We start from the raw sequence: 25,503 nt of genomic DNA on the forward strand, positions 1-25,503 counted from the left end.
TGTTCCCCTTTTAGTAAGGCAGTAACACGAGCAGCCTCCTCTTACCTAACCCTCTTGGTTTCGACACGAGCAACCTCCTAAGCACCCCTCATCTTCTCTCCAGCTCAATAAGAGCATTAGGACCTGAAAACATGAACAAACAATTAGCACGACAACAAAGGCATGAGTCAGCCAAATAAGTAAAGAGAGAAGGTACTAGGAGGACTTGTCTTTTGGAGTCAGCAAAAAGCTCCTCAATAGGCTTCGAGTTGCTAGCCTCTAACTATGCACTGGACTTCACCAGATGAAAAAATGTCCTCAAGAGTCAAGGATCGCCGATATCAGGAGAAGACCCAAAGACATGATTACGGAGAAGCTCCACAATAGAAGTGGGGGTCAACTCTTGATTCAAGGTATAAGCAATTCTCGACTCATGGGGAAGCAGAGTTTGAGGTAGCTCTATACTGCCATTAGTAGACAAGCTCCCCTTACCTCCCCTTACCGTGTCAGAGACGCTTTTTGTGCGACTGCCTATGGAGACTCCTGTAATATCCGGCTAAACTCTGGTGTCAGAATTCAAACTTTTCAATGAATCTCTATTGGAATCCAGAATCTCGAAACTGAAATTTTTAGAAGGGTAAAATATAGTTTTTATAAAATGAATTTGAAGCATTTTATGACGTGTTAAAAAAAAAGGGTTTTTCAAGTCACCAAAATTCGGCTGTCGAACCTCTCATGTTCGGCCATTGAACATGAGCTAGCAGACCCAACTATAAAAGGTCCGAACCCGATTTTTTGAGAAAAGTTTTCATCTCTTCTTCAGGTAGAGGTGAGTCTGAGACCTTTTGATATTTTTTGCTTCAAGTTTTATAAAATCCTTTGTTAATCCATGACTTTACCATTTTTTTGAAGAATCAAAGTCATCTTTTCAAGTTTTAGCTGTGGGATCTTCAGATCTCATCCCTCCTCTTCCTGAAATCTCTTCTTTGTTGTTGTGTTGGTATTTCCAGACAGAGGTAAGTCTAGTCCTCACCTCTCTTCTATTGTTGGAGGTTTTTTAAAAGAGGCGTTAGTTGTTGCTATGGGTTGTTGAGGCATGCAAGATAGTTCTTAAGTTTCAGAGCTTAAGTTTTTAGTTGATGATGGATGATCTTTCTTGTTTTGTTAATGCATGTTGAGATTAGGTTAGCTTTAAGTGTCCCTTATGTGTGTTGAGTGTATATAGTTATTTTAGGCTTCCGCTTGTATGTTTGGAAGTGTTTTGATGGCTGTGGATTTAAGGTAGAATCGGGAGGTTCAGCCGCCGAACCTACCTGTGGAGGCAACCTTTTGGCCGCCTAACCTGCCTCCGAAAGTTTGACCTTTGGATCTGTAAAGAGACTTTAGGTCGTCGAACTTGCCGCCGAAAGTCCTCTATCCAGTCTTTTTCAACTTGTTTTCTACATGTGTTCTTGTATAAGTCCCCTATCCAACCTTTTTCAGCTTGTTTTCTACATGTGTTCTTGTATATTTATAGGGATTTCTTGAGGTAGTTTTAAGTGTTATAAAGTTATGTTTAGACCTTCATTTAAGTCCATTTGTGTAGGATCGGACTTGAAAGAGCATAGAGACTTGCAGTGAGATAACGGCTTCAGAGTTAGGCGTGTGTCAGCTAAATGTGAGTATAACTGAACTAAACTATTATTTTAAAGTAATCAAACATTTTGAGCATGCTCATGCATCACGAATATCATATATATATGATTAAGTTGTTTGCATTAGAATACACGATTATGATGCATTGCATAATTTATTATTGTTGTAGATGAATGTTGAATGGCCCACTAGCTTTTGAGTATATTATAATATGTTATGATGGATATGAAAAAACCAGGACTTGCCCATTCTACGCTCCTGACACTATGTAAAGGAAAGACCAGGGTTGTTCATTCTATACCCCTAACATTATGAATATGTTATATTACGTTTAAGAGAAAGTTCTGAGGAGCATCTATTGTGGACCGAGCACTATTGGAATTATGGAGGGTTACTGGTGACAAGTCCATTTTGATGTGAATTGTCTGTATTGTGATACATTCACACAGATCATATGTTTTATTAAACTGCTTTTGTTTATATTTATGCTCACTAGACTCTTATAACTTATCTATTTCTCCTAACCCCAGATTTGCAAGACCAAAGTTAGTTCAGGAGGTTAGCAAAATTGTTTGGTATATTTAATATAACAGTATAGCTGTGGACATTTAATAATTTATGGATTAGAATTGTGTTTTGTCTAAATTTCTTTTTATAATTTTTTATTTATGATTTTTTATGTAAAAATTTGAAAATTTAAGTTATATTTAACCAAATTTAAGGCATATAATGTTGATTATAATGAAACATTTGATGAGAATTCTTTAAATTATTTCTTTATTTTTAAAATATAATCCTTATTTGTTATGAAATTTATCGCTGGTTTATTTTATTATATTTTTAAAATTATTATCTCAATTTTTCGACTTCTAGTATTAAAATAAATATCCAAATTTTAACAATTTGAACCATCAATTCAGTTTTTTGTTTTATTAAAAAAATTAAACTCTAATCTCCAAGACATTTTCATATATGTTTTGTTAATTCACTATTTATAACAATTATTATAGAACTAAAAATAAATCAAAATTGTTTATTTTAAATTTTAGCATTCGAAATATAGCATGAAGTAATGAAAATGACCACAAATGTGGAAAAATTCAGGCAGGCATATACATCCAACTTGCGCCCGTTTCCATGGTTACAGTTGAGAGCCCACCAAATTGATAGCTCCATCATACCAAACCCATCCAATCCATTAATTAGATCCTTTGTTTAGGCTTTAGCAGACACCACTCATCCACCCTCACCATCAAATAACACATTTGCCCTCCCTAAAGGAGAAGACCCATAAACCAGACAAATCAATGAACAGAAAATACTCAAAGGAAAGCTATATACATATAGTAATAACTACATTAACACACCATCACATGATCTATGCTCACAAAGTTACAGTCCATCTCATGAACACTAGAGCTAAACATCCCAAAAAAGGCAGAAAGTCTAAACTACTGCAAATGAACATATCACAATCCAAATTAACAGGCATAGCTACACTGACAACACTAAGTTTACATAAGCCGGATAAAGATCCAGATGTCTCATATTTCACACGTTGTAAGGAGGAGGAGGACTCCTGGGTCCAACCTCGCTTGCCTTCTCGTACGCATCCGATGTCGATCTTCTTCGAAACCGAAATGACTCTCTGCCTCCTTTTTTTTTTATAAACACCAAAAGAAAAGCTCATCAGCTATATGACGAGTAAATCATCTTAAACAAGGTTACAATTTGTAACAAGTTTCATCAATTTAGGTCGAGATTATAGTACCTAAGACTAAAAAAAAAATTAGCATCATAAGTTGTCATCTCATCCATTGAACACCATGGATTACATTTGTACCAAACTACAGAAGACTGGGATAAACCAACTAATTGACTCTCAAAAGTAATTTGATCTAGATAATTTCATATTATCATATAGTTTCAACAGGGTTAAATCTTTTCTTTTTTCAAAAAATAATTAAAAAAAAAATTAATTAACAATTCAAGTAACCATACTTGGTTTAAAAGGGGTATGGTTATCCTGAGCCGGCCAAAACCCATGCATAGACAAAGCATAAGTGCACGTCAACGACGACCTAGCTAAAATGTCACTATCCAAATTCCAAAGCAGCAAAGCAATAATTTACCTAATTGTCATTACCCAATTGCCAAGCAGCCCAAAATGACAAAACTGACTGTAGACATTTCTAGATACACCTAGCTCCAGTTTCTTAGGAGAGGGCATTTTAGGCATTTGGTAAAAAGACCAGGGACTTAATTGTCATTCTATAGATCGAGGACAAACCATACCAGAGAAAGGGGATACCGGAGGAGTAGAGCCAGCGGGTGAAACCGGTGGAGAATTCTGGTATCCAGGCGGTTTTACTATCATGATACTGCGCGTAACTCTCATCACCTCCTCGGATGCTTCGTCAGCGCTCGATCTCGTGGTTCGACCATCGGATTCTGATCCACAAGGAAAGGAGATGTTAGAATCTAGAACTGCCGATCGGCAGAAACAAATCACCCGACGTTCAATCAAAAGGATCCATTTAATTAGTCTCAAAATAGTTAACTAATTAAGTATACTTCTGCGAGTGATCTTGGTTAAAACAAAACATCCAGGACAATAGATTGGATCATTAAGGTCTGATAATCACTAGATAATATGGGAAGTGAACTCCTCAAATGGAAATATGAAGCTGCGTTCTCCCATTAAGGTGAATTCAGGTTTCCCGATTTAGATAAACACTTCTAAATAATATTGTTTAGCAAATTTAAAGTTTTATACATCTTCCGCCATGGGCCTAAGTGAGCAAAACACTTCCGTACCCTTGCCGGAGTTTGACCGGAAATTGAAGGTGGGATGCTTCCGCAGCTTGCCGAGGCCGTTCTCTGGTCGAGGCCCCGCCACGGTGTCGTCCCACAGCTGGTCGAGAAGGCCCATGGCGCACGTTAGAATTCTGCAACTATTTTAGCAGAAAATGAGCGTACATCAACCTCAATAGCCAGCATAAGAGTGAGCAAGAAACGGTGCAGACATTTAAGGAAGACTGAGGCGTTAAACTTCGAACAAGTCTCCTGCTTGATGCGTTTCTGATCCGTTGATCGAAATATGTTGCTATTGGAATGACGTGGCAAGTTGGTATAACATTAATTAATGTATTATTACAAGATCAATTTTAATAATTATAATTTTACAGGGGTATTCTGGACATTTTATTGGACCATTTCTGGACATATATTTATATAATTAGTTTTTTATTTTATACAAAACAATTATACATTATCATTCTTAAATATAAATTAAGAAAAAATAATTATAGGTTAATCCGATTACTTATGTAAATATTTATACAAGAAATAAAAAAATAATTACAAAAAGTTCATAATATTTTCACAAATTACCTTTTAATATTGTAATTTTTTTTGGTCATTTATTTATTTATTTATTTATTTATTTTATTTTTTGAAATGAGAATCGAAAATTGAGAGAGTAAAACTTAAAATCTCCTTATATTAAGTTTAGATTTACTCAAATACATTTACGATCAGACTTACGAATTATTTATATTAATTTATTATTATATATTACTTATACATAAAATAAATATGGATTGTATAATTTTATGGAAACAATGTAAAAGAAAGAATGAAATATAGAAAATGTGTGAGAGCATATTACAAGAGAAGGTATTATGCAACTTTTTATAGAAAGGAAAATTATTCACTACAAGAATTTTCCGGATTAGTAATGGTTTTTTCCGTTATTAATCAATGAAAATTCTGTTACTCTGAATCTCGTTGCTAATGCAATAGTAACCGATTAGTAATCCGTTACTAATTTTATAACAGATTTAGTAACAGATTTGTAATGAAATTTAGTAACGGATTCAAAATCCGTTACTAATTTAATAAAAATTTTAAAAAATATATAAATATATAAATATATATAAATTAAATCCATTACTAAATTTAGTAACGGATAAAAATCCGTTACTAATTTAATAAAATAAAAATAAAAAATATATTAAATTTATATTTCATTATTAAATTTGTAGTTAATTTTTAAAAAATATTTAAAAAATTATATTAATTTATTAATTTATTTCATTATATTTTACATTAAATAATAATTTAATTATGGTAAACTATTAATTTTTTCATTGTATTTTACATTAAATATTAACTTTAATATTTTAAATTTTATTAATTTTATAAGAAAATTCTTACAAAATTACATGAGAAAAATCTAAAAAATGAAAAAGTGTGAGAGAATAGAAAAAAAATGAGATATAAAAGAAAAAATAAGAAAAAAAAAGAAAATAGAAGAAAATAGTGATAAAAATAAAGAGAGAATAAGGAAAAGGGGGAAATTAAAGAAAATGAGAAAAAAGGAAGAAAAAAAGAGAGAAAAGAAAAGAAAATGAGAGAAAGATGAAGAAAAAATGAAGAAAAATAAATAGAAAATGAAGATATAGAAAAGAATGAAAGAAAAAAGTTAGAGTATATATATGAGAGAAAAGAAAGTAAATGAATGAATAATGAAAGAAGAAGGAAGGGAAAAATGATAGAAAGTGAGAGAAAATAAAAAAAAGGGAAGAAAATGAAAGAAAATAGAAGAAAATGAAAAAAAAAATATGAAAGAAAATAAAGAAAATGAAACAAAAATTAAGAGATAAAAGGAAGATTAAAATTGAAAAAAAATTGAAGAGAAAATGGAAGAAAATAATTGAGAGAAGAAAATAACATAAGGGAAAAATGAAGGAATGATGAGAGAATAAATGAAAGAAATGAAGGGAGATGAGAGAAGAAAATAAGATAAGGGGAAAATGAAGGAATGAGGAGAGAAGGGGAGAAAGAAAGTGAATGAAATAAAGAGAGATAAAATGGGTGAGTATAAATACGCGAATTAGTAACGGATTTAGTAACGGATTAGTAATGGATTGAATCTGTTACTAAATTTTAAAAAAAAATGCGGGTAACTTAAAATAAAAGGCGGTATTATTCTCCAAATTTTAATAACGAATTTCTTAATCCGTTACTAATTTTTAGATTAGTAACGGATTCAATAATAGATTTGTTTCGTTACTAAATTAAAAATAAAAAGGCGGGATTTTAAAATAAAAGCGCGGTATTTTATTTTCTAAAATTTAGTAACGGATTATAGAATCCGTTACTAATTTTCGATTCAGTAACGTATTTAATAACATATTATATCAGTTACTAACTTAAAAAGAAAATATGAAATTTCAAAAAATAAAAAGTCAATTTTTTGTTAAAAAAATAGTAATGGATTTAATCCGTTACTAATTATATAATAGATTACATTCCCTTATTAAATCTGTTACTATTTTATTCATTTAATTTATTTATTTAGTAATCGATTTAGTAATAAATTTAGTAACAGATTAAGATCTGTTACTAATTTTTAGTTAATTTAGTAACGGATTTATAACGGATTTATAACGGATTTCAAAATCAATTATTAAATTTGTAAATAATTTATGCAGTAACAGATTTAGTAACGGATTTGTTAATCCGTTATTAAATAAGAAAAATTAGTAACGGAATATAAAATTTGTTACTAATCCGTTACAAATTTGTAACGGATTTAAATCCATTACTAATATCGGTTACTATTCCGACAGATTTTTGTAGTGATTTAAATTCGGTGTAAAATCAAAATATAATAGTTGTGATAAATTTATATAAAAATAATATTTATGTATTTTTTCTTAAATTTATAATAAACTTAAATATAAATAAAAAATTTTCTTTTTGGTTTTTAAAATTAATCTCAAAATTTATTTCCTACAGCTCAATTTTAATTTATAGAAAAACACTTTACAAATTTTACAAGTCTAATCCCACTGTTATCAAATAAATTAAATATTAAATAAAATATAATTTTAATATAGGATGCGAATGAAAATAGAGTTGAGCTTGATCGATCTGCAAAATAAAAGTTATAAGACGATTGGTGTTTATGGATAATTACTCTGATACTCAAGTTAATCTATTAGTAAAATGGGTGAATGTAATGAATTGCTTTTGGTTTAGAATGAGAGTGTAATAATGTGTATCTTCAATTTTGTGTATGTGTTGCTTTTATATTGTAAAAAGATGAAACTAGTTATTAAATCTGCGACAAATCCGATTGGTACCGGCTAATGGATAGGAATTCCGTATTTAAAGGTATAGTGGAAATTTGCTAGATTACGTTCATTAACTGTAACTTTTTATGAATACTCGATCGACTTAAAAGAGAGCGAGTCTTGGTGAAGCACCAAGTGTTACGGGATATGGGCGAGATATCTGCGACCGCGTGTCAGTTTATTAAATACTTGTCACGTGGTCCAGTCTTATGCTATTACTATATTGCATCAGAAGTTCTCTACTGGCTTTTGATTCTTCAGATTTGAAAGTTACGGTTGTTTTTACGATTTTGGATACATGCTTATTTGGATTGACTCTTTATGCTCGCGTTGTTTTGCCTGTTCCTGGCCTTAAATAATAATTACCTTATTTCTTGAGTCACATTTATACCTGCTATCAAAATTTCAGTATAAAAACACTTTTTCTCCTCCTATTACTATTTTTACCTTCAACTATCACAGCACTTTGAAAAATACTCAACCACTCAGGCTTTCACTACTATTTTTCCTTAAGATATCTTTTTGCTTCTTTTTCTAATATGAATATCCCCTCTTCGTTGTCTCCTTCTTGTGGAAGCTCCGCTTCAGACTCCTCTTCCAACAGCACCATCCATATTCCAGCTCCTATCATTTCACTAACGGTGGTCCATAACAACGATAGCATTCTAGTGAATAACCTTCCGTCCATGTTAATGGAACAGGATATGGACTGTCTATACAAAGATCTCCCAAGAACTCTTTCGGGTTTATGCTCCCAACCCGCACATTCATGCGGATGAGTAAATCCCTGCGAAGGACATAATCATAGTTTATGAAGAATAACTGAATGCGAGTCCTCGATTTCCTATGGACTTATTTTTTGTCGAAGTCCTTCATTTCCAAAAACTTGGAGCTGCCCGGCTTCACCTGAACAACTAGAGGATTCTAGTGGCTTTTTCCTTTATCTGTTTCAACAACAATATTGAGCTGAGCCTAGCCCTCTTCTCACAGCTGTATCAGCTGGGTACCAAAAAAAAATGAAGAGTTCTAGTTCTTCAGAGTGAAAAAATATCAGCCTCTCTTCGAGCGGATACCCTCCTCATTGAAGCGCTGGAAGAACAAGTTTTTCATTCTCCGCCACAAGGTATCCAGGGGTTTCGATCATCTCTACATAAGCTGGAACGTATATGTGGAGCTTAAGAATGATGGGGTCCAGCCACGGCGAGACGAGGAAGAGGCCTTGGACTTTCTCCAGAGGATGGCCTCGACCCAGAGGATAGATATCAATGTTGTGGTGAGGAACTCCATTTTTTCCTGGCAGAGCCATTTCTAGGTGGAATAGGTTCAGGCTCCTCACCTGCCTAGACTTCAAAGCCTTTAAGCAAACACTTTCCACACCTCAGAGCAGAGTATTTTTTTCTTTCCAACTTTCTTTGTTTTTAAAACTGCCTTACTCACTTTTTGCTCAGTGCAGGCATGACCAGAAAGAAAAATAAATTCGTTGACACGACATGTGCTGCTTGTAAAGGTAATGCTACAGCTGGAGCAACCGGTCCACCTCCTAAAAGAGCTAGTCGAGCAGAGAAGATCATTATGCTTCCTCATCCCCCTCCTCCACCTGCAATCGAGAAACTAGCCCCCACTCAACCTGAGTCTTCTTCTCGAGGTCTCCTACTACAGTCCCCTTCCAAGCTGAAACGTTACAGGAGGAGGCTAGAATTGGAGCCCTATAGCCTTGGGGTATCCAACATCTGGTGTTGGCATTGACTCAGATGACCTCGCTTCTCAAGGAACCCCTGTAATACCCGGCTCGAGTCCGGCATCGGAATTCCTGTAGTCCGGTGGAATCTTGGGTGTCGGAACCCTCGAGAAGGGTAATGCATATGTTTTCCAAGGTATTTTCACTTGTTTTCATGTTTTGAAGTGTGAAAAGCATTGAGTTTTGAAAGAAAAGCAACAAGGGAGAAATGTAAAGGTTCGGCCGCCGAAGGTCACTTTCGGCCGCCGAACATTGCATGGTTGCGGCTTCACGTTCGGCTGCCGAAGGTGGTCTGGCCAGCCATCTATAAAAGGGCCAAAGGTCGGTGAGAGGAGGGTATTTTCTCCTCCACTTGCAGCCAGAGGTGAGTTTCAGCCTCTCCACGTTGACTTTCATGTTTTTCATGATTTTCATCAAATCTTTCAAGAGTTTTAAGAGTTTTGGTGATTTATGAAGGGTTTGAGAAAAAGAAACAAGTTTTGAAGCTTGGAGCTTTGGAAGAGCTTTTCTTCATATCTCCACGTTAGGACCCTTCATCCTTACGTTGTGTAAGAGGTAAGTGAAGATCCTGAGCTTCTTTGATGATTTTGCAAGGTTTTATAAAGTTTGTATGGATAGTATGCATGTTTAGGTTTAGGTGAGGTTTTGGTGATTTGTGGTGTTCCAGCATGTGTAAGTGTTATGTGCTATGTTTGTTTGGGGTTTTAGGGTAGTTTGAGACCCCTTTGGGCATATCTATGTGTATATGCTAGTTGGGAGTAGTTGCTATGCATGTTTGTAGGTTTTTGGGCAAAGTTTGCATGAAACAGAGCAGGGTTCTGTCCTTCGGGCAAAACCAGGTTCGGCCGCCGAAGGAAGGTTCGGCCGCCGAACCCTTTGTGGAGGCAGTTCGGCTGCCAAAGGTTGCCCCCGAAAGCAAGGCTTTCGGTTTAGAAAGAGCCTTTCGGCCGCCGAAAGAGGGAGTTCGGCCGCCGAAAGTGTGTGAGTTTCGTCTCTGGACGAGACCTTCGGCCGCCGAAGGTGCCGCCGAACATGCATGAGTTTCGTCTCTGGAGTGGGGTTTCGGCCGCCGAACCTGCCGCCGAAAGTGCCCTGTCCAGCTTTCTTTTGCATGTTTTATGTGATGGTTTTAGGATTGTTTAGAGGGGTTTTGGGGCGTTTCTTAGAGATGTTCTTGAGTGAGTTTGGTCCCTCATTTGAGTCCACCTGTGTAGGTACGGACCAGAGGAATCAGGGAAATCAGCAGTGAGTCCAGTGTCAGAACCTGCAGTGTCAGTGCAAAGATAACCAGAGGTGAGTGGAATTTAACGTAATGTTTTAATATGATATGATAACTGATATTTTCTCATGCTTCATGCATCATGACTATGCTATAGGGTGAGTGCATTAGTGTACACAAAGATGATGCATTGCATTTATCCTTGTACTTGGCATTGCTCCTTGTACATTGCTTATGTGAGACGGCACGGACTTCGTGAGGATTCATTAGCCCTCAGAGGAAGACCTGGAACAGCCCTACGGGGACCAGGCACAACAGAAAGACCTGGAACAGCCCTACGGGGACCAGGCACATGGTACTTAGGTACCCCAGATTAGATAGAGGGATTTTTGATCCGTCTGGCCGAGGTGATGTGCTTATATGTTGCATTCCATGAGAGCATGTTTTATCACCTGTTATTTTATTATTCTACTCACTGGGCTATCGTAGCTCATCCCTCTCCCCTAACTCCAGTTGTGCAGGTTCAGAGGTCAGAGAGAACTCAGCAGGGTACAGGAAGAGTACAGAGTTTTGTAATAGCTAGCGTGGACATGTCATTGTATAGAGATAGTGTATATGTATAGAATGGTGTTTGATTTATAAGACTTGTAATCCCTTTGTAGCGTCACATGATCAGTTTATGTATGTTTCTTTATTGTTGTATGTTTTATGAGCAAAACCAGGCTTAACATGATGAGTTTGATCCGCCTAGGGCCATGAGGAGCTCTAGTAGGGATTAGTAGAGAATAGAAAGATTGCATGCACAGGTTAAGCCTTGGAATGAAGAAAAGTTTTATGTTTTTACAGCAAATGTATGATCATGTATGGGATTTCACAGGTATACAGACAGAATAGCAGGCTTACTACGGGTCCCGGCGACCTTAAGTCGATCTGGATCCTAGTGCCGGTGGCAGTTCGGTTTCCGGGCTGTTACAGATTGGTATCAGAGCCCTAGGTTCACATGGTCGGACCTATAGAGAGAGAGTTGGGCTCATAGAGAGGTTTAGTAGGTCAAGCACCATAGGAAAAACATGTCCACTAGGATAGGATGTTAGTCCTGTCTATATGCTGATGTGCCATGCCCTGAGTTATGCATGTGCATGTTTTTGATGTGTTGCTGATGTGTTATGTGATTTGTTGTTTGCCAGAGAGTGAAGATGCGAGGAACTCGTCGATCCGCGAGATTGACTGGAGTCCCACCTGTAAGTGAGGGTACAGCTGCTCGTCCACCTGCCTTGCCCTTGGCAAGATCTCACAGGTCAAGCAGGGAAGGAACGTCACGAGACCCTAGAAGGTCTTCTGACGAGAGCAGGAGAGGAGTAAACAGAGGGGGAAGGTCAGTAGAAGAAAGAGGTGTGATGGAAGAGGGTCAGAGTAGAGATGTAAGCATGGGTGTAGGAAGGTCAGAAGAAGGTATGGGGGAATCCCAGGGAGGCATGCAGGCCTCAGGAGTTGGCTATCCACCCTTTCCACAGGGCCCAGAGTATCCGATGGGAGGCACGTCGGATTACTCCAGCTTTGCTCCATATCCACCCTACATGCCATATATGCCCTATCCTTCCTTTTATCCACCATATCACATGTATCCACCCCCACCTGTTCATCCAAGTCCAGTACAGCCTGAAGTGAGGGAACCAGTTCCTCCACCATCACCTCCTGAAGCAGTAGCCACTGTTGTGGAAGCACAGCAACCCAGTTCTTCAGGGGGAAGTAAGGTGAAGATGACTGAGTACTTAAAGTTGGATGCTCCTAAATTCAATACAGGAGATGATCCCTTTGAGTATCTCAGTGCAGTGAGAATGATAACAAGTGAGTTGGGAGCAGAGGATGGTAGAGCCATTGAGATGGCAGGGTTCACGTTAAAGTGTAAGAAAGCAAGAGAATGGTTCAAGAACTATGTGGACCCGAGACTTGAGAGTATGACATGGGAAGAGTTCGCCAACGAATTTGCTGGATGGGCTTTTCCTGACAGTTCTAGGGAACTAAAGGTTGTGGAGTTTGAGCAGTTGCGACAGACGGAGGAGATGAGCGTTGATGCATATACAGATAAGTTCCTGGAATTGTTGCCATATGTCGGTCAGGCATATGAGACAGATCAGAAGAAGGCAAAGAGATATGCCACAAGGCTTCATCCCAGGTATTTCTCTTTGATTCTTCATGCGGAGAAGGAAAGTTTCCACTCTATTGTGGATGCTGCTAGAAAGATGGAGGCTAGTGCTATAAGTCAAGGTGTAGTCACGGCACAGTCTTCTGGTGTTAAACCAGGTTCCTCCTCACAGAGTACAGTAAGTGCAAGTAAGAAGAGATGGGAGAAATTCAGAGGAAAGAGAGGCAAGGTCTGGAACAGGCTTAAGTCGGGTCTGGGAATGAGTAGTAGTTTCAGTTCTGGCGCAGAGTTTCCAGTATGCAAGAGGTGTGGCAAACAGCATAGAGGAGCTTGTCAGTTGGGATCCACAGCCTGCTATAGATGTGGGCAGGAGGGACATTATGCACGAGAATGTCCTCAGGCGACTTTGGTTGCACCATCCCAGCAGATGAGTACGGGCAGTGTAGTCCAGCCCGTAGTTTCAGCCATACCACCAAGCAGTGGTAGAGGAAGAGGAAGAGGGGCAGCCTCTTCATCAGGGATGGGTTCCCGAGGTGCAGGTCCGTCAGCCCCAGCACGGATTTTCACCCTGACTCAGCAGGAGGCAGACACGTCGAACACGGTGGTGTCAGGTAATCTCATCATTGGGTGTTCCGAGGTGTATGCTTTAATGGACCCCGGTGCTTCTCACTCTTTCATTTCTTCTAGAGCTGCAGAGAGGTTGGGTCTGATAGTGTCTGAGTTAGAGTGTCCTCTATGGGTCAGTGGACCCAAATGTGATCCATCTTTGGCAGAGTCAGTCTGTCGGTTCAGTCCCGTGTGCATAGAGGGTAGATACCTTCCAGCTGACCTGGTGGTTCTAGAGTTGACAGATTTTGATGTCATTCTAGGGATGGATTGGTTATCTACGTATGATGCTACCCTGAACTGTAGAGATAAGGTAGTCAGTGTCAGAGACCAGGATGGGTCAGAGTGTGTCTTCAGAGGAGACAGGAGAGGGACACCTAGGGGTTTGATATCAGCCCTCCAGGCTCGTAGAATGTTAAGGAAGGGGTGTCAGGGGTTCCTAGCTTATGTGAGAGAGCTAGACAGTCAGGTTAGGGAACCATCCTCAGTACCAGTTGTTAGAGACTTCCCAGATTTGTTTCCTGAAGAGCTTCCAGGACTACCACCGGATAGGGAAATAGAGTTCGAGATTGAGTTGATGCCCAATGCCAGACCGATCTCTATTCCTCCCTATAGGATGGCACCAGCAGAGTTGCGAGAGTTGAAAGAACAGTTACAGGATTTGGTAGCTAAGGGTTTCATCCGCCCGAGTACCTCACCCTGGGGTGCTCCAGTATTATTTGTCAGAAAGAAGGATGGACCTCTGAGACTTTGTGTCGACTACAGACAGTTGAACAAAGTCACTATCAAAAATAAGTATCCATTACCCAGGATCGATGATCTATTCGACCAGCTGGCAGGAGCAGGTTGTTTTTCAAAAATAGATCTGAGATCTGGATACCACCAGTTGAAGATCAGGGAAGGAGATGTATCCAAGACTGCTTTCAGAACCAGATATGGGCATTATGAGTTCCTTGTGATGCCGTTCGGGTTGACTAACGCCCCTGCAGCATTCATGGATCTCATGAACAGAGTTTTCAGGGAGTACTTGGATCGTTTTGTGATCGTCTTTATTGATGATATCTTGGTGTACTCCAGGAATGCAGAGGACCATGCCCAGCATCTGCGGATAGTGCTGCAAACCTTGAGAGAGCATGGCTTGTATGCCAAGTTCTCCAAGTGCGAGTTCTGGCTAAGGAGCATTTCCTTTTTGGGACATGTTGTATCAGAGGACGGTATATCAGTAGATCCCAAAAAGGTAGAGGCAGTAGCCAACTGGCCTACACCCACTACAGTGACAGAGATCAAGAGTTTTCTGGGTTTGGCAGGCTACTATCGGAGGTTCGTTCAGGACTTCTCGAAGATAGCTGCTCCTATGACCAGACTGACCAGAAAGAATCAGAAATTTGTGTGGTCAGAGGAATGTGATGAGAGTTTTGCGGAGTTGAAGCGACGGTTAACTTCAGCACCGGTGTTAGCTCTGCCGATCAGTGATGAAGATTTCACAGTGTTCTGTGATGCATCCCGAGTGGGATTAGGTTGTGTGTTGATGCAGAATGACCGAGTGATAGCTTATGCTTCTAGACAGCTGAAGAAGCACGAGCTGAATTACCCGACACACGATCTTGAGATGGCAGCTGTGATCTTTGCACTTAAGATGTGGAGGCATTACCTCTATGGGGTAAAATGTGAGATCTATACGGATCATAAGAGCCTGCAGCACATCTTAAGTCAGAGAGAGTTAAACTTGAGGCAGAGACGGTGGGTAGAATTGCTCAGTGATTATGATTGTAAAATCCAGTATCATCCGGGCAAGGCTAATGTTGTAGCTGATGCATTAAGCCGAAAGTCACTTGGCAGTTTATCCCACATTACAGTAGAGAGAAGACCGGTGGTGAAGGATTTCTACAAGCTCGTGGAAGAAGGGTTACAGTTGCAGTTATCTGGTACAGGTGCGTTGATCGCACAGATGAGAGTAACACCAGTGTTTCTAGAGCAAGTGGCTCTGAAACAGCACGAAGACCCCGAGTTAGTAAAGATTGCCAGGACTGTTCAGTCAGGCAACAGTGCAGAGTTTAGATTTGACGGAGAGGGGATTCTTCGGCACGGTAAGAGGTTATGTGTACCAGATGATAGCAGTTTGAAAGCCGACATTATGAGGGAAGCTCATAATACGCGGTATAGTATTCACCCGGGAGCCACCAAGATGTATCAAGATCTGAGAAGGGTGTATTGGTGGCCAGCAAGGAAGAGAGAAGTGGCACAGTTTGTGTCAGCCTGCGAGACATGTCAAAGGGTGAAGCTAGAGCACCAGAAGCCGGCTGGAATGCTTAACCCACTGCCATTCCAGAATGGAAATGGGAGAACATAGCTATGGATTTTGTAGTGGGGTTACCGGCGACGTCTAACAGACTAGACTCCATATGGGTGATTGTGGATAGACTCACTAAATCTGCTCACTTCATTCCAGTCAGGAGTAACTACTCTGTAAACAAGTTGGCGCAGGTGTATGTAGACGAGATAGTAAGGTTGCATGGAGTTCCAGTGTCGATAGTATCAGATCGAGGACCTCAGTTCACCTCCAGGTTTTGGCGGAGTCTGCAGAACGAAATGGGCACAAGGTTGGATTTCAGCACTGCTTTCCATCCACAGACAGACGGTCAGTCAGAGAGGACCATCCAGACCATTGAAGATATGCTGAGAATGTGTGTGTTAGACTTTGGCGGTTCTTGGAGGCAGCATCTACCTCTGGTGGAGTTTGCCTACAACAACAGCCATCATGCTAGCATAGGGATGGCTCCTTATGAAGCTTTGTATGGGAGGAAGTGCCGAACACCTATTTGCTGGGAAGAGGTAGGAGAGAAAACTCTTGCAGGGCCAGAGTTAGTTGAGATAACCAGCAAGTTAGTGCCTATCATCAGAGAGAGGATCAGAACAGCTGTAAGCAGACAGAAAAGCTATGCAGACATCCGTAGGAAGCAGATAGAGTTCCAGGAGGGGGATATAGTATTGCTTAAGGTGTCTCCGATGAAGGGAGTGGTTCGCTTTGGAAGGAAGGGTAAGCTAGCCCCACGGTACATTGGTCCCTTTGAGATCTTGCAGAGGATCGGGCCTGTATCGTATAAGCTAGATTTACCGGCTTCTATGGAAAGAATTCACCCGGTATTCCATGTTTCTCTGTTGCGAAAGTTTGTGTCAGATCCAGAGAAAGTTCTTAGTGAACCTGAGGTGGAAATCTTAAGTGATCTCACCTATGTAGAGCAGCCAGTGCGGATCCTTGACACCCAGATCAGAAAGCTGAGAAACAAGGAGATACCAATGGTGAAAGTTCTGTGGAACCACCACAACCTAGAAGAGTGCACTTGGGAGACTCGGGAGTCCATGCTCCAGCAATACCCATATCTGTTTTAAGGTTAGTTTTTCCCCTTTTCTATGTGTTTATGTTGTGGTAGGGACATTCGGGGACGAATGTTCTTAAGGGGGGGAGAATGTAATACCCGGCTCGAGTCCGGCATCGGAATTCCTGTAGTCCGGTGGAATCTTGGGTGTCGGAACCCTCGAGAAGGGTAATGCATATGTTTTCCAAGGTATTTTCACTTGTTTTCATGTTTTGAAGTGTGAAAAGCATTGAGTTTTGAAAGAAAAGCAACAAGGGAGAAATGTAAAGGTTCGGCCGCCGAAGGTCACTTTCGGCCGCCGAACATTGCATGGTTGCGGCTTCACGTTCGGCTGCCGAAGGTGGTCTGGCCAGCCATCTATAAAAGGGCCAAAGGTCGGTGAGAGGAGGGTATTTTCTCCTCCACTTGCAGCCAGAGGTGAGTTTCAGCCTCTCCACGTTGACTTTCATGTTTTTCATGATTTTCATCAAATCTTTCAAGAGTTTTAAGAGTTTTGGTGATTTATGAAGGGTTTGAGAAAAAGAAACAAGTTTTGAAGCTTGGAGCTTTGGAAGAGCTTTTCTTCATATCTCCACGTTAGGACCCTTCATCCTTACGTTGTGTAAGAGGTAAGTGAAGATCCTGAGCTTCTTTGATGATTTTGCAAGGTTTTATAAAGTTTGTATGGGTAGTATGCATGTTTAGGTTTAGGTGAGGTTTTGGTGATTTGTGGTGTTCCAGCATGTGTAAGTGTTATGTGCTATGTTTGTTTGGGGTTTTAGGGTAGTTTGAGACCCCTTTGGGCATATCTATGTGTATATGCTAGTTGGGAGTAGTTGCTATGCATGTTTGTAGGTTTTTGGGCAAAGTTTGCATGAAACAGAGCAGGGTTCTGTCCTTCGGGCAAAACCAGGTTCGGCCGCCGAAGGAAGGTTCGGCCGCCGAACCCTTTGTGGAGGCAGTTCGGCTGCCAAAGGTTGCCCCCGAAAGCAAGGCTTTCGGTTTAGAAAGAGCCTTTCGGCCGCCGAAAGAGGGAGTTCGGCCGCCGAAAGTGTGTGAGTTTCGTCTCTGGACGAGACCTTCGGCCGCCGAAGGTGCCGCCGAACATGCATGAGTTTCGTCTCTGGAGTGGGGTTTCGGCCGCCGAACCTGCCGCCGAAAGTGCCCTGTCCAGCTTTCTTTTGCATGTTTTATGTGATGGTTTTAGGATTGTTTAGAGGGGTTTTGGGGCGTTTCTTAGAGATGTTCTTGAGTGAGTTTGGTCCCTCATTTGAGTCCACCTGTGTAGGTACGGACCAGAGGAATCAGGGAAATCAGCAGTGAGTCCAGTGTCAGAACCTGCAGTGTCAGTGCAAAGATAACCAGAGGTGAGTGGAATTTAACGTAATGTTTTAATATGATATGATAACTGATATTTTCTCATGCTTCATGCATCATGACTATGCTATAGGGTGAGTGCATTAGTGTACACAAAGATGATGCATTGCATTTATCCTTGTACTTGGCATTGCTCCTTGTACATTGCTTATGTGAGACGGCACGGACTTCGTGAGGATTCATTAGCCCTCAGAGGAAGACCTGGAACAGCCCTACGGGGACCAGGCACAACAGAAAGACCTGGAACAGCCCTACGGGGACCAGGCACATGGTACTTAGGTACCCCAGATTAGATAGAGGGATTTTTGATCCGTCCGGCCGAGGTGATGTGCTTATATGTTGCATTCCATGAGAGCATGTTTTATCACCTGTTATTTTATTATTCTACTCACTGGGCTATCGTAGCTCATCCCTCTCCCCTAACTCCAGTTGTGCAGGTTCAGAGGTCAGAGAGAACTCAGCAGGGTACAGGAAGAGTACAGAGTTTTGTAATAGCTAGCGTGGACATGTCATTGTATAGAGATAGTGTATATGTATAGAATGGTGTTTGATTTATAAGACTTGTAATCCCTTTGTAGCGTCACATGATCAGTTTATGTATGTTTCTTTATTGTTGTATGTTTTATGAGCAAAACCAGGCTTAACATGATGAGTTTGATCCGCCTAGGGCCATGAGGAGCTCTAGTAGGGATTAGTAGAGAATAGAAAGATTGCATGCACAGGTTAAGCCTTGGAATGAAGAAAAGTTTTATGTTTTTACAGCAAATGTATGATCATGTATGGGATTTCACAGGTATACAGACAGAATAGCAGGCTTACTACGGGTCCCGGCGACCTTAAGTCGATCTGGATCCTAGTGCCGGTGGCAGTTCGGTTTCCGGGCTGTTACAACCCCGATTGTCGGTCCTTATTGCAAAGACTGGCCTGAGGCCTAGGGATCACCACCACCTGAACGAGGTCGAGATAGACGACCTCTATGACAACATCATGCACTCCGCGTTGGAGAGTGCCCTATGTGATTATATGGCCAAGGAGTGTAACAAGGCTCAAAGGTGAGAGTTTGGGGCATAAGAGATGGACAAAAACCTTCTGCAGAAGAAGTGCTCGAGACTGAAGTCTCGGGTAGAGGAGGTAAAAACCATAATAAAAGAGATAGAGGAGGTAAAAGCCACAATGAAAGAGATTTTGGAGTCTGTCGATAGGCTCCAAGCGGACTTGTGCAAGGCCAATAGTTCAAAGCTTGCCTTTGAAGATTAGGCTAAAATCACCAAAGACCAAGTGGTTATCCTTCAACGCCAAGTCCAGGAGCCGTAGTCTCAAGTTGAGGAGTATTGGGTCACCTTTGATAGGATTGCTGAGCTAAAAGTCGAACTTCAAGAGACGGTAGCTCGAGGAAGGGAGATGTTCGTTGAAGGCCAGGACTCGGTCAAGAAAGAGCTAGTAAAGCGCCTTCCTATTGAGGACTTCGCTTGGATTGATGACATCTTCCTAGAGGAGGAGGATGAGCATGAGGGGGAGTAGATGGAAGACAACCTTATCGATCGGGTCTCTATTGAAAACATAGTAGATGTAGACAACATGAATGTAATAGAGGCCCGTGAGGAGAAAACTAAAAATGTTCCTCCTCCTTTGTAATTTTCTTTCATAATAAAAAGTTACTTCTGTTATCTATTTCTTTGTATTTTTTATGCTCAATACTCGACCAAGTGGCAAAATAACTAGAATACTTATCTAACTGAACTTAGATTAATCATCAATCTAATGTATAGGTCTTAAATGCCTAATAAAAATAATTAATCGAGACTAAAGCTCGGTCAACGGCCTAGCGATCACCTGCCTCACAGCCTTAGCTTAAGTAACTTGGCAAAATTATTAGCAGGACTTAACACTTGGTAATCGGCCTAGCGGTTATCCGCTCGTGGCCTTGACATAAAATTTCTTGGATAATTTTGTTAACAAAACTAACACCCGGTAATCGGCCTGACAGATATCTGCCTTGTGGCCTTGGCACAAAATGCCTTCGATAATTTTGTTAACGAGACTAATACCTGATAATTGGTCTGGTAGATACCTGCCTCGTAGCCTTGGCATAAAATGCCTTGGATAATTTTATTAATAAGACTAACACCCAGTAATCGACCTGGCGGATATCCATCTCGTAGCCTTTGTACTGAAAAAACTCTTTAATCAACGATCTTTAACTTCGAAAAACCATCATTCCTCATAACTGAACAATATAGTACATGAAAAAAATACATCATTAAATGTTATTGATAGAATTTTCATAAATTACAAATATTCTAAGAATGGAAAATAATCTGACCATCTAACTTGGCCAACTTATAAGACCTGAGGCGAATAACTTTCGAGACTCTAAACGGTCCTTTTCAGTTTTCACCCAACTTACCAGACCAGGTATTACCGCCCGTTATATCAGTTCTTTTAAGGACTAAATTCCCTACATTAAAGACTCATGGTTTGATTCTATTGTTGAACATCCAAGCCATCTTGTTCCTATAGACTATCATTCTAATTGAAACATGTTCTCTTAAAAACTCAGCTTGATCTAGGTTGAATTGCATCTACTCGGGGTCTCCTAAAGTCTCAGGGTGTTGTGTCCTAAAACTGCTTACTTGGACCTCTACGGAGATTACTACCTCGGCCCTATATATAAGGGAGACGGGATTTTTCCTGTGACTAATCTCGGGGTTATTCTATATGCCTAAAAAATGTAGGGCAACTCCTCGGGTCAGTTGCCCTTGGCTATATCAAGTCTTTTCTTTAACTCTTGTAGGATTGTCCTATTTATCACCTCACTCATGCTATTGGTTTGAGGAAAGTATGCGGAGCTGAATCTTAAGTCAATCTCCCATTTCTTACAGAAATATTTAAACTTTGAACTCGCGAATTGAGTTCCGTTATCAGTGATTACTACCTTTGTATGCCTCAGCCCACTTGCTAAAATGATCCATTGCCATGATCACGAGCTTCCTTTACCCAATTGCTTTTGAGAATGGGCCAAGGATGTCTAGTCCCCACTGAAAGAAAGGCCAAGGGCTTTCAATTGGTGCTTGCATCTCACTGGGGGTTCATGGAATGCTTGCATGCAACTGGCATCATAGACACTTTTGGACGAGTTTATTGGCATCTTGCATTACCGTTGGCCAGTAATATCCTTACCTGAATGCTTTCTGGGCAATCGTTCGAGCTCCTTCATAGCTTCCACAGTCTCCATCATGGATATCTTTGAGGATACACTGACCGTAATCCTTCGATACACATCAGAACCACGTTTGAGTTGATGACCTCTTGTACAATCAATCATTAATTAGTGCATATTTAGAGAATTTTCTTATTACCTGCTTGGCCGATAGTGTAATACCCGGCTAGAGTCCGGCATCAGAATTCTACTTTCCAGTGGCATCTCGGATGTCGGAATCCGCTAGAAGGGTACGCTTGATGTTTTTGTAAAGGATTTTAGTGTATTTTAATGTTTTAAGTACAAAAGGAAATGAGTTTTTGAAAGAAAAGAGCCAAGGAAGAAATGCAAGGTTCGGCTGCCGAAGGTGAAGTTCGGCCGCCGAACATGCATGAGTTTGGATTTCACGTTAGGCCGCCGAAGGTGGTCTGGCCAGCGACCTATAAAAGGCCCTAGGTCGGTGAATGGATAAGATTTTCTTTCCATTCATAGACAGAGGTGAGACCATGCTCTTTCTTGGGTGATTTTCATGTTTTCTTCAAATCTTGCAAAGTTTTGATGAGTTTTATGTTATTTTGAAGCTTTTGAGCAAATTAACCAAAAGGTTTGAAGTTGGAGACTTGAGGGAGAGTTTCTCCATATCTCCACGTTGGGATCGTTTATCTTCTTGTTTAGAAGAGGTAAGTGAAGATCCTGAACTTCTTTTTATGTTTTATGCAAGTTTTATGGAGTTTATGGGTAGAGATGCATGTTTAGGGTAAGTTGAGGTTTTGGTTACTTTGTGGTCAAAGCATGCTTATGTGTTTAGTTGTGTTGTTTGTTGGGGTTTTAAGTGAGTTTTGGACCCCTGGTGCCTATACTTGAGTATATGCAGGTTGTGAAGTTGTTGGGTGCATGTTTGAGTGGTGTTTGGCATGAAGCAGAACATGTTTCTGCCTTACTGGAGAATCCAGTTTCGGTCGCCGAAAGAGGGTTCGGCCACCGAACATGTTAAGGAGGTGGTTTCGGCTGCCTAAGCTTGCCCCCGAAAGTTTGGACTTTTGGCTCTGGAGGAGGGTTTCGGCCGCCGAAGGTTAGGGACTTTCGTCTCTGGAGAGGACTTTCGGCAGCCGAAGTGCCACCGAAAGTGCTTGAGTTTCGTCTCTGGAAGGGACTTTCGGCCGCCGAACCTGCCGCCAAAAGTGCCCTGTCCAGTCTTCTTTTGCATGTTTTATGTGATTGTGTTAGGATGTTTTAAGGGGGTTTTGGGGAGTTTAATAGAGTTGTTCTTGAGCTAGTTTGGTCCCTCATTTGAGTCCACATGTGTAGGAACGGACCAGAGGAACCGAAGAGAGCAGCAGTGAGCACTGCTTCAGAGTATTCAGAGTCAGCTCAGAGTCAACCAGAGGTGAGTGGAACTAAACTTAATGTTTTCAATTGAGGTAACTGCTTTGAGCATGTTTCATACATCATGATATGTACTAGGTTGAGTGCACTAGAATACACTAATGTGACGCATTGCATTCTTCTATGCTTGTACGGATAGGACATAGTGGATTCATTAGCCCTCGTAGTAAAGTCCTGAGAAGCCCTGAGAGGGCCGGGCACAGGGCACCCTAGGGTGCGTAATAAAGTCCTGAGGAGCTCCTTCGCAGGCCGGGCACAGATTGAGGGAATTTTGAATCAGTCCGTCTGAGATGATGTGATTTACTTGTGATGTGATGCATTCCATGTGAGCATATTTTATTGACATGTTTGATTTGTTCTACTCACTGGGCTAGTATAGCTCATCCCTCTCCTTTAACCCCAGTCTTGCAGGATCAGAGTCAGAGGGAAGTCAGCAGGGTACAGGAAGAGTAAAGAAGTGGACATGTAATATTGTAAAGACATGGTTTAGTATTGTCTAGGGTAGAGTATTGTGCTTGACCCATGTTGTAAATCCTTTTTCTATACATGGTCTCTTTATGAATGTGTGTATCAGTATGTGAAAAACCAGGCTTAACAGAGTATGAGTTGAACCCATCTAGAGCAAGCTCTAGTCAGGGGTTGACAGAGATAGTGCATGCACAGATTGAGCCTTGGTTCAGAGCATCAGTTTTATGTTTTACAAAAAATGTATGATCATGTATGGGATTTTACATGTATACAGAGAGTATAGCAGGCTTGCTACGGGTCCCGGCGACCTTAAGTCGATTTGGATCCTAGCGCCGGTAGCGGTCCGATTTTTGGGTCGTTACAGATAGTTTATCGGCTGGTAATTCGTCTTTAATTAGAAATTTGTACACTATCTTCATCCACGTTTCACCTTCCTCGATGGGAAAAGACTCCTTTTCATCGGTTATTGGAGTATGTAGCTCCTCAAACTGGAATGGCTGAGTCAAAATGACATAATAATCTAGAATGGCCCTAGCCTTTCTTTAATCCAAACAGCATCACTGTGTAATAAAAAACTCCTTCATCGGTGGTGAAAACAGTTTTTTCTACATCTTCATTGTCCATCAAGATCTGGTGGTAACTTGAAATAGCATCAAGGAAAGAAACCACTACGTGTCCCGAGGTAGAGTCTACTAACCTGTTAATGGACAAGAATGGATAGTGGTCCTTTGGACATGCCTTGTTTAAGTTAGTGAAGCCACACACATCCTCCACTTCCCGTTTGCCTTCTTAACTAATACTATATTGGCGAGTCATGTAAGATACTAGACCTCCTTTATCAACCCTGCACTTAAGAGTTTGTTGACCTCCTCCTTAATCACCTGCTGCCTCTCTGGTGTAAAATTTCTTTTCTTTTATTGTACCGATTTTATTGTTTCATTGATAGACAACTTATGGGTGATAAGAGTCAGGTCAACACATGTTACATCTTTTGGAGACCAAGCAAAAGTGGTCACTCTGCGTTTTAACAATTCTATTAAATTATGTTTTACTTTATCACTTAACGCGGTTCCAAATCATATCTTTTTGTCGATTTCTAGCTGGACTTCTTCCATCAGGTTTGCTGGCTCTGGCTTCGTGTGGGAGTCTGGTTTTTCCAACAGATTAATGGGAATCATCACCTTTCTGAGGTTCATTGTGGAATGCTTGTAGCGTTCCTGTGCTGATTTCTAGCTGCCTCGAATAACAGCTAATCCTCTTGGAGCTGATAGTTTTAGACACATAACACCCATATTAATAACTATCCCGTGACAGTTTAAGACTGAGAAACCAAGTATTACATTTTAGAAGAGTGGAATGTCCACCACCATAAACTCTATATAGAGCTCCCACTTGTGCTTCTCATCACCCAGCATAAGAGGGAGATTAATGGTGCTTAGTATTGCCACAGTTTTGTCCTCTAAATTCGCTAACAGGTATGAGACCTTAGCAAGGTTATTTTGCATAATCCTAACTTGTTAAAAACATATAAGGTGATGAAATAGACAGATCGACCTGTGTCGACTAAGAATCGCCTCACGTCATACCTGTTTAATCGGATACTGATGACTAACAGATCATTGTGAAAAAACCCTGTCGCCTTATCTGTAAGTCTAAATTTTATCTCTTGCTTTGCCCATGACTCTTACTCTACAAACAAGACGACCCTAGCGACAGACTTGTTCTTTCCCTTTCAATCATTAAGGCCTCCTGCAATCACGTATATAACCCTCACGAGTTTATTGTTAGTGGTATTTTCAAGAGTTCTTACCTCAGACTCAAGTCTCCTTTCCTTTTTGTCTTTTTTAAAAAATTTTTGAAGCATGTCGTCCCTTATTAATCTCTTAATTTCGTCTTTTAGTTGTCGGCTTTCCTCCATTGTATGCCCATGAACTTTATGAAAACGATAATATTTTGTCCTATTTCGTCTACCGGATTTCTCAGTATTGAACTTGGAGGGCTATCTGACCTCTTTATCATTTTTTCTGATCCACATTAAAATGTGTGTCTTTGAGTCATTCAATTGAGTATAACTCTTATACTTATCTTAGTCATCCTCTCATTGGGACACTGGATAATTCCTGCGGTCTCCTTCATACCCTTGCCTCTCCGGCTCTTGCATTTACTTTTGACTCATCCTCTTATCTTCTTTTAGCACCTGGACTTTGTCATCAAGTCTTATATACTTCTAAGCTTTGTCCATCAGCTGCTG

General features: G+C 40.4%; 1 protein-coding gene across 2 annotated transcripts; it reads right to left on the reverse strand.

The window, feature by feature from the left end:
- Positions 1–2,933: 2,933 nt before the first annotated feature.
- LOC110619925 (dormancy-associated protein homolog 3) lies at positions 2,934–4,633 on the reverse strand. 2 transcript variants are annotated; one of them, XM_021763443.2, is made up of 3 exons: positions 4,432–4,633; positions 3,926–4,065; positions 2,934–3,269 (listed from the first exon to the last, which is right to left on the reverse strand). In XM_021763443.2, the coding sequence occupies exons 1-3, from the start codon at positions 4,544–4,546 to the stop codon at positions 3,159–3,161; spliced, it is 366 nt and encodes a 121-aa protein (XP_021619135.1). In that variant the 5' UTR covers positions 4,547–4,633; the 3' UTR covers positions 2,934–3,158. The 2 variants fall into 2 exon arrangements, with proteins under 2 accessions (XP_021619135.1, XP_021619134.1); XM_021763442.2 differs by having other exon boundaries at positions 3,910–4,065; positions 4,432–4,630.
- Between the last annotated feature and the right edge of the window lie 20,870 nt (positions 4,634–25,503).

This window comes from Manihot esculenta, chromosome 8 (assembly GCF_001659605.2).
Source record: "Manihot esculenta cultivar AM560-2 chromosome 8, M.esculenta_v8, whole genome shotgun sequence".
Lineage (NCBI taxonomy): Eukaryota > Viridiplantae > Streptophyta > Magnoliopsida > Malpighiales > Euphorbiaceae > Manihot > Manihot esculenta.

What these genes read in the sequence shown, in the direction of transcription:
- LOC110619925 (XM_021763442.2), bottom strand. Translation starts at nt 4,546, where the DNA reads ATGGGCCTTCTCGACCAGCTGTGGGACGACACCGTGGCGGGGCCTCGA. An exon ending in CCGGTCAAACTCCGGCAAGG is followed by an intron (nt 4,066 to 4,431) that starts GTACGGAAGTGT and finishes CTTGTGGATCAG; the next exon opens with AATCCGATGGTCGAACCACG. An exon ending in TCCGGTATCCCCTTTCTCTG is followed by an intron (nt 3,270 to 3,909) that starts GTATGGTTTGTC and finishes TAAAAAAAAAAG; the next exon opens with GAGGCAGAGAGTCATTTCGG.